The sequence below is a fragment of the Chiloscyllium plagiosum genome, chromosome 37 (genome assembly GCF_004010195.1).
Source record: "Chiloscyllium plagiosum isolate BGI_BamShark_2017 chromosome 37, ASM401019v2, whole genome shotgun sequence".
Taxonomy (NCBI): domain Eukaryota; kingdom Metazoa; phylum Chordata; class Chondrichthyes; order Orectolobiformes; family Hemiscylliidae; genus Chiloscyllium; species Chiloscyllium plagiosum.
The window spans coordinates 6,611,187-6,620,413 of record NC_057746.1 but is presented as its reverse complement, the minus strand read 5'-3'; the positions used below and the strand labels follow the sequence as shown (position 1 = coordinate 6,620,413).

Here is a 9,227-nt window from a genome sequence, read left to right as displayed (position 1 = left end):
TTAATGGTTTGATTTATGTTACTGATGGATGAATTTTAACTTTCTCCTTCCCAGTCTAACACCAGCATCTCCACATTATTGATATTAATTTGATATTTATTATTGATATTGATTTGTTAATGATCTTTATTCGATATTTGTTATTGATATTAATGGTTTGATTTATGTTACTGATCTTTATTTGATGATGATTTTATTCCGGGGCGGCTCCCTCTGTCTCTGGGAGTGAAAGTGAAACTTTTGGGGGACACTGTTGTGTCTGTGTCTGCAGCTGCTGCCCATGGAGTCCCCGGGAGCAGCGCTCTCTCCCCCGGCCCCAGCCCCGGCCCCGGGCCGGCCCCTGCCCCAGCGCCTGCTCCTGTCCGCCCTGCCCCCTCTCCTGCAGCTGGGGCTCTCGCTGCTGGCGGGGCCGGGGCCGGGGCCGGCCCTCTCGGCCCTGGCTCTCTGCCTGGCCCTGAGCCGGAGCCTGGGCGGCCTGCACCGCCCGCTGCTGCTGTACACCGCCTGCTGCGGCCTCTCCCCGGCTCTGTACCGCCTCCTGCTGCCGGCCCGGGCCCGGGCCCTGGGGCTGGGCCTGGGCCTGGCGCCCCGCTCCCTGGCCGCCCTCCTCCTCCCTCACGCCGCCTCGGGCCTGGCCCTCGCCCTCCTGGAGGCGGCGGCGGCGGCGGCGCTGCTCCGGGCCCGGGCCCGCGGCTCCCTCCCGGGGACACAGCGCAGTATCAGGCGCCGCCTCCTCGCCCTGTCCCGGCCCGACCTGGTCCCCCTGAGCGGGGCGTTCACCTTCCTCACCCTGGCCGTGATCGGTGAGTCCGCCCCGGGGGGAGTGACCGGGGGAGGGGGCTGGGGGTGGGTCCAATGGGGGGAGGGAGGGCGTGTGGGTGAGGGGTTTACAGTCAGAGGGGTGAGGGTACAGGGGGAGCTTCGGAGGACCCTGACTCTCAGGGAGATGTGAGACCAAAAAAAAACCTGCAGATGAATAGTCATGATTCGGAGTTGCCGGTGTTGGACTGGGGTGTACAAAGTTAAAAATCACACAACACCAGGTTATAGTCCAACAGGTTTAATTGGAAGCACTAGCTTTCGGAGCGACGCTCCTTCAGGTGATTGTGGAGGGCTCAGTCCTAACACAGAAGTTTTAGAAAAAATTTACAGTGTGATGTAACTGAAATTATTACATTGAAAAACTGATTGTTAAGCCTTTCATCTGTTAGAATATCATGATAGTTTCACTTTCATGTGTAAATCACAAAACCTTTTTTAAAAAGGTGAAATGGTGGAGCAGGCTTGAGGGGCTGAATGGCCTAATCTTGCTCCTATTTCTTATGTTTTCAACCCTACACCCCACCACTTCCTTCCTTCCTCATTTCTTCATTCCATCTAAGGCTTGAGGCTGTTCTCTCTCGTGATTTGAATACAACAGTTACATTTGTTTGCTTCCAGGTGAGATGTTTGTTCCCTATTACACGGGGAAGGTGATTGATTTACTGAGTTCCCGTTATGACCATCAAGCGTTCCTCATGGCCATATTCTACATGTTTCTCAGCTCCCTGGGAAGGTAAGATTTACTGAAGTCGTCAATGGTCCCTTCCTGAGACTGCTACATCTCACAGAACAACCTCAATCCTAGGAAAATCCTGATCAGTGATAGTCACTGTTTGGATTGACGAAGATTGCATTTAGCAATGAATGGGGCTCAAGGCAGATATGTCCCCAGCTCTGTTCTGTGGTCCGAAAAGGCATAGCAGCAGAGGTAGTGGATGTATTAGGTGAAATGTTCCAAGAATCCTTGGATTCTGGAGAGGATTGGAAAACTGATCATGTGACACCCTTATTCACAAAGGAGGGAAGCAAAAAGTTGGTAACAGTCTATTCCCCCATCCCTGTCATCAGTTAGCCTTGACGTGGAGGTGCCAGTGTTGGACTGGGTTGGACAAGGTCAGAAGTCAGATGACACCAGGTTATAGTTCAGCATGTTTATTTGAAATCATAAGCTTTCACAGTGCTGCTCCTTTGTCAGGTGAAGGGGCAGTGTTCTAGAAGCTTGTGAATTCAAATAAATTAGTTAGCCAAACATCTTTGGAAAAATATTGGAATCAATTGTTAAGGAAGTAATTGCAAGATATTTGGAAAAATCATAATCAAGCATAGCCTCATGAAAAGGAAATCACATTTGACTTATTTATGAGAGGTTATTGAGGAGTATCAACCAGAGTGAATAGAGGGGAACCATTGATGTGTTGTATTTAGAATTCCAGAAGGCGTTCACCAAGGCATCTCTCAAAAATCAGAGCCCACAGTGTTGGAGATAGTATATCAGAACAGGCGGAGAAATACGTCATGGGCAGGAAACAGTGAGGGATAAGGGGTTCTTTTTCAGGTTTGGCGTAGTTCCACAGGGATCAGTGCTGGGACCACGATTATTTATAATATGTATTAATGACTTGAAAGAAGGACGTGAATGTTTGCCAGATTTGCAGACGACACAAAAATAGATGAAAGTTGCAAGAATGTTGCAAATGGTTTAGAGTGAGATATTGATAGGTTAAATAATGGAGTATAATATGGCAAAATGTCAAGTTGTTCATCTTGGAAGGCAGAACAAAAGAACAGTATTATTTAAACTGCAAAAAGCTGCAACACAAAGGGACATGTGGGGACTTGTAGATGAAACACAGGAAGCTGGCAAAGAGGGGCAACCGGTAATCAGGAAGGGTACTGGAATGTTGGCCCTTATTTCAAAAGGAATTGGAGTGTCAGAGCAGGGAAGTCTTGCTGCCACTGTACAAGATGCTGGGGAGACCACAGCTGGAGTACTGAGTGCAGCTTTGGTTTCCTTATTGAAGGAAATAGATCATTTCATTGGAGGCAGTTCAGAGACGGTTCACTCGGATGATGCCCGATATGGAGGGATTGTCTTATGAGCAAATGTTAAACAGCTAAGAACTCTACTGACTGGAGTTCAAAATGAGAGGTGATCTCTTTGAAATACGTATGATTCTTAAGAGGCTTGATAGCATCAATGCTGAGAGAATGTTTCCCCTCACAGCAAAGTGTAGGACCAGAGGGAATAGTCTCAGAATAAAGGAGCACCAATTTAATACTGAGATGAGGAATTTCTTCTCTGTGGGTTGTGAGACTTTGGTACTGCCATTGTTGGAATATTGCATGCAGTTCTGGTCTCTTTCCTATCGGAAAGATGTTGTGAAACTTGAAAGGATTCAGAAAAGATTTACAAGGATGTTGCCAGGGTTGGAGGATCTGAGCTACAGGGAGAGGCTGAACAGGCTGGGGCTGTTTTCCCTGGAGCATCAGAGGCTGAGGGGTGACCTTATAGAGGTTTACACAATTATGAGGGGCATGGATAGGATAAATAGACATAGTTTTTTTCACTGGGGCCGGGGAGTCCAGAACTAGAGGGCATAGGTTTAGGGTGAGAGGGGAAAGATATAAAAGAGACCTAAGGGGCAACCTTTTTACGTAGAGGGTGGTCTGTGTATGGAATGAGCTGCCAGAGGAAGTGGTGGAGGCTGGTACAATTGCAACATTTGAGAGGCGTTTGGAGGGATATGGGGCGGGTGCTGGCAGGTGGGACTAGATTGGGATATCTGTTCGGCATGGATGGGTTGGACCGAAGGGTCTGTTTCCAGTCTCTATGACTCTATTAGTCAGAGCTAAATATTGGATAATAGGGTATGAGAATAGGTCTGGGTGCATGACTCTTTGGAGGGTCAGTGTGGACTTGTTGGGCCGATGGGTGTGTTTCCACACTGTAGTGATTATTTGATCAGATGGGACAATGGGCTGAGGAGTGGCAGGTGGAGTTTAATTTAGCGAAATGTGAGGTGCTGCATTTTTGGAAAGGCAAATCACAGCAGGACTTGTAGACTTAATGGTAAGGCCTTTGGGAGTGTTGCTGAACAAAGAGACCTTGGAGTGCAGGTTCATAGCTCCTTGAAATGGAGTCACAGGTAGATTGGATAGTGAAGAAGGCATTTGGTATGCTTTCCTTTATTGGTCAGAGTATTGAGTACAGGAGTTGGGAGGTCATGTTGCGGCTGTACAGGACATTGGTTAGGCCACTTTTGGAATATTGCATGCAATGCTGATCTCCTTCCTATCGGAAAGTTGTTGTGAAACTTGAAAGGGTTCAGAAAAGATTTACAAGGATGTTGCCAGGGTTAGAGGATCTGAGCTACAGGGAGAGGCTGAACAGGCTGGGGCTGTTTTCTCTGGAGTGTTGGAGGCTGAGGGGTGACCTAACAGATGTTTATAAAATCATGAGGGGCACAGATATGGTAAAGAAACAATGTCTTTTCCCTGCGGTGGTGGGTGGGGGGGCCTAGTTTTAAGATGAGAGGAGGAAGATATAAAAGAGACCGAAGGGGCAACTTTTTCACGCAGAGGGTGGTACGTGTATGGAATGAGCTGCCAGAGGATATGGTGGAGGCTGGTACAATTGCAATATTTAAGAGGCATCTGGGTGGGTATATGAATAGGAAGGTTTACTGGGATATGGGCCAGGTGCTGGTACATGGGACGAGATTGATTTAGAATATCTGGTCGGCATGGACAAGTTCGACCGAAGGGTCTGTTTCTGTGCAGTACATCTGAGTTTAATTAAGATGGTTCTGGCTGCAACAAATTAATTAATACTTATTACAGAGACTGGACTGTGTCCCTGCAGAAAGAGTATGTTCCTCCATCTGTCTTTGTGTGTGTGTTTCTCAGTCATTTGCTATGGAACTTCTTCAATATGGAGATGGTTTCAACACATTGAACTCATACCAGTTGCACATAATCTCTGTCACTACGAGCTTGGAATGTAGCTCACCCAAAGACATGTCCTTCTAAGCAGGCAGTGCTAGCACCTAAAGCTAGAGATGTGTGGAGATTCAGCAGTCATTCTAGTCATCAGCTGTTCTCAATCTGAAGATGATGTTCACCCAGGGTCAGGGTTTCTGCAGTGGGAGTTCAGGTGTCTGATCAGGCTGATTCTTGAACTATCCATCTTTGGGCAATCCCATGCGGTAGTGGGATGCAAAGTGCAGCATTAGCTTCCTTTCCTTTAACAAAATCAGAAACTGCTGGATAAACACTGCAAGCCTGGCAGAATCCATGGAGAGAAAGCAAATTGAATGTTTCAGATCCAGTGACCCTTCTTCAGAACTGATGATGGCGAGGGAAAAGTGGTATGTAAGGTGAAGCTGGGTTTGGTGGATGGGTGGGGTTGGTCAAGGACTACATAATGGGTGGAAATGGATTTAGAGAGAAAACAAGTTAGGCAGGTAAAGGAATGGATAATGATGAGCCAGGGAGAAAGGAAAAAGGCTGATAATGGGAGCCCCCCTCAGTGGGTGAAAATGTATTGGCTGTGCAACCCCATGGCATCAATGTGGACTTCATCAGTTTCCTCATTTCCCCTCCCCCCACCTTACCCCAGTTCCAACCTTCCAGCTCAGCACCGTCTTCATGACCTGTTCCACCTGTCGATCTTCCTCCCCACCTATCCGCTCCACCCTCCCCTCTGACCTATCACTTTCACCTTCACCCTCACCTCCATCCACCTATTGCACTCTCAGGTACCTTCTCCCCAGCCCCACTCCCCTCCCATTTATCTCTCTATCCCTGCAGGCTCCCACCCTCATTCCTGATGAAGGGCTCCAGCCCAAAACGTCGACCTTCCTGCTCCTCGGGTGCTGCCTGACCTGCTGTGCTTTTCCAGCATCGCACTCTCATGTGATAAGGACTTTGGAGAAGGTGCTCAGACCCTAAAATTATTGAACTCAATACAGTAATAAGTCCTGAAGGCTGCAGGGTCCCCAAGTAGAAAATGAGGTGCTGTTCTTCCAGCTTGTGCTGGAGCACTGCAGCAAACAAGAGACAGAGATATTGGTCAGGGAATAAGGTGGGGTGTTAAAGTGGCAGGCAACTGGAATCTTGGGTAGATTTTTGCAGACAGAATGTAGATATTCTGTGAAACAGTCACCCAGTCTGTGAATCATTTCCCCAGTGTACAGGAGACCACATTGTGAGCAGCGAATGCAGTAGACTCAATTGTGGGAACTCCTGCTTCACCTGGGAGGTGTGTTTGGGCCCTTGGATACTGAGGAGGGAGGAGGTAAATGGACAAGTGGTACATCTTCTGCGGTTACAGGGGAAGTGCCGTGGGGCTATGGAGGGATGCTGGGAGTGAAGGAGGAGTGGACCAGGGTGTCCTGGAGGAAACAGTCCTTGCAGAAGGTGAGGGGAAGGGAGAAGAGGAGAAAGGGGAGAGGAGGAGAATAGCTTCCTTTTCTGTCCTCGTCTTGCCTTCTCTGGTACTGCTCTGTCTCATCATTAAGGTGTTGGTACACAAAGTGCCCTTTGATGGACAAGTTGTCACCATTCTGAGTGAATGGTAGTAAGCTCCTCTGAAAAGTTAAGATTAATGCTGCTTCAAGATTGTGCTTCAAGGAGAATATCATTGTGTCTTTGAAGGGTTTTCTTTGTCCTTCCCAAGAACATTTTCCATTTGAGAGAATGAGGCCTCACAGAGCAGAGATTTCAGCTACTGGACCCCATGATCAGTCCATTTAAATAATAGTGTAGATGTTTTACCTGAATGTTCATAGACTGGGCTTTGGGGACATTAAAGTTTGAATCCAGAGGAAGCAGCAGTGACACTGATGATGGAATTTCCCGGGTACTGCTATGTGTCACTGATACACAGCCCAGTTCTTGCTGCAGTACAGGAATGTGGTGACATCAACTGAATTGTACATTTGGATGTTTGGTCCATTTCTGAGGTCTCTCTAGATTTTGTTTTATGGGCCATGAACATGGCTGGTGTTGTTCCTCAGCCTCATTGGATGGAGCTGAGCTTCCTCCTTGATTCTCTTCAGTCCAAATTGCTGCAGCCAAACCCTCGCTGCTGTCATTTGTAGAAAGCTGAAATGGCACAGCTGCTCCAGGGCTCGATCTCCTCATCAATGGCAGACTGTTGAGAGGATGGCTGTCAAGGTCTGATCAAGATATTCCACAGTCTCGATTCCATTGTATCAGGGACGGGGAGTATTTGGCTGAGAGGTGAGGTTTGTCTTCACAATATTCAAAAACAGGCCTTGTTTCTTGCATGGAGGCTTGAAGCGATTGAGAATGGGTACAAATCTTTCACAGAGTGGGCAACAACACAGGCAACTGCAAACTGCAGATCATGTGCATCTACGTGATCAGTTTGGTTTGGATACAGAAAGGCCTGAGGTAAATGAGTTTCCTATCAAGATGGTATTTAATACTGATACCAGATGGACATTGATTGTTGAGGAGGCAAATCGTCACTGTTAGGTTGACTGTCAATAGAATGGAGGCTATCACACAGCCTTGTCTAATACCAGGCTGGATGCTGTAGGTCTCTGTTTCAGATCTCCCACTTGAGGCATTTACAGTCATATCCTCATGAAGCAATTGCAGAGCCGGAATGACATTTTTTTGGATATCCTTATCATTAGAGCACATAATTCATGGTTTACTGAGTCAAATACTTTGGTCACAATAAGGAATGTAATGAATAGTTCTTGGTGTTGTGCTCAAGATTTTTCTTGTATTTTTCTGGGAACAAAAATCACGTCAGTGGTTTCTTTAGAAAATCTAAAACTATTGGGAGGGAAAACGCGCCCCTTCCATTTTCCTATTCCCAATTTCAGGAGTGTAACAATTATAAATATCTTAGAGAAGCAAGATAATCACGCTGTGGAAGGTGTTTCCCTCTTGTCCACAGCAGGGAAAATCCTGACTCACGTTCTCCTGAACCACCTTCCTCTGGCTGAGGAAATCCACTGTGTGAATTTATACCTGTTGGAGGAATCTCTGATGTAGTCTTTGCTGCCAGGGAAACAGAATCAAAACCAGAAATTGCTGGAAAAGCTTAGCAAGTCTGCCAGCACCTGTGGACAGAAATCAGAGTTACTGTTTCAGGTCCAGTGACCCTTCCTCAGAATTGAAGAAATTCAGTTCACCTTTGGGATAAAGATACTGGAGGGACTCTACGTAAAGAACCTTGCGTGACAAGGGATGTGGAATATCGAATCAGGAGGAAGAAAGAAGCTGACTTAAGGTTAGGAGGCAAGGTTCAGACAGGGCTTCAGAGGGTTACAAGGTAACCAGGAAGGAACTGAAGAATGGACTTTGTGAGGAACAAGAGGATGGCCAGAGTGAGGGTGGGCCAATCAGGGATAGTGGAGGGAACTTGTGCCTGGAGTCGGAAGAGGTAGGGATGGGACTTAATGAATACTTTGCTTCAGTTTTCACTACTGAGAGGGACTTTGACGTTTCTGAGGACAGCATGAAACAGACCGATATGCTAGAACAGGTTGATGTTAGGAAAAAGGATGTGCTGAAAAACTTGAAAAAATATGAAGATGGATAAATCCTCTGGGCCAGACGGAATATACCCAAGGTTACTTCAGCAAGCAAGGGAAGAGATTGCTGCAGCTGAAAATGTGTTGCTGGAAAAGCGCAGCAGGTCAGGCAGCATCCAAGGAACAGGAGAATCAACGTTTCATGCATAAGCCCTGAAGAAGGGCTTATGCCCGAAACGTCGATTCTCCTGTTCCTTGGATGCTGCCTGACCTGCTGCGCTTTTCCAGCAACACATTTTCAGATCTGATCTCCAGCATCTGCAGTCCTCACTTTCTCCCCTAAGAGATTGCTGCATCTTTGGCGATGATCTTTGCTTCCTCCCTGTCCACTGAAGTAGCGCCAAATAATTGCAGGGTGGAAAATGTTATTCCCTTGTTGAGAAAGGGAATAGGGATAATCCTGGGAATTACAGACCAGACAGTGGTCTTACATCATTGGTGTGCAAAGTATTGAAAGGATTCTGAGAGACTGGATATATGATTACTTGGAAAGCCCTTGTTTGATTAGAGGTAGTCAGCATGGCTTTGTGAGAGGCAGGTCATACCTCACAAGCCTTAGTGAACTCTTTGAGGATGTAACAAAACGCATTGATGAAGGCAGAGCAGTGGATGTGGTGTATATGGATTTTAACAATGTGTTTGATAAGGCACCTGATGGTAGGTTCGTTCAGAAAGCAACGAAACATGGGATACAGGGAAATTTCTCTGTCTGCATACAGAACTGACTGGCCCATAGAAGGTGGAGGTAGACAGAAAGTATTCAGCCTGGAGCTCATTGACCAGTTCCACAGGGATCTGTTCTGAGGCCTCTGCTCTTTGTGATTTTTATAA

The 9,227-nt window shown here is 46.9% G+C and overlaps 1 protein-coding gene across 1 annotated transcript in view; it reads left to right on the top strand.

Annotated features, from left to right (window-relative positions):
* The first annotated feature begins 213 nt into the window (after window positions 1–213).
* The window catches only part of LOC122541208 (antigen peptide transporter 2-like), a 97,343-nt gene continuing 88,329 nt past the window's right edge, over window positions 214–9,227 (top strand). Inside the window, exons 1-2 of the mRNA XM_043677832.1 lie at window positions 214–803; window positions 1,441–1,555. Of these exons, the coding sequence (XP_043533767.1) occupies window positions 281–803; window positions 1,441–1,555 (638 nt within the window). The 5' untranslated portion in view covers window positions 214–280. The remainder of the gene's footprint in view (window positions 804–1,440; window positions 1,556–9,227) is intronic.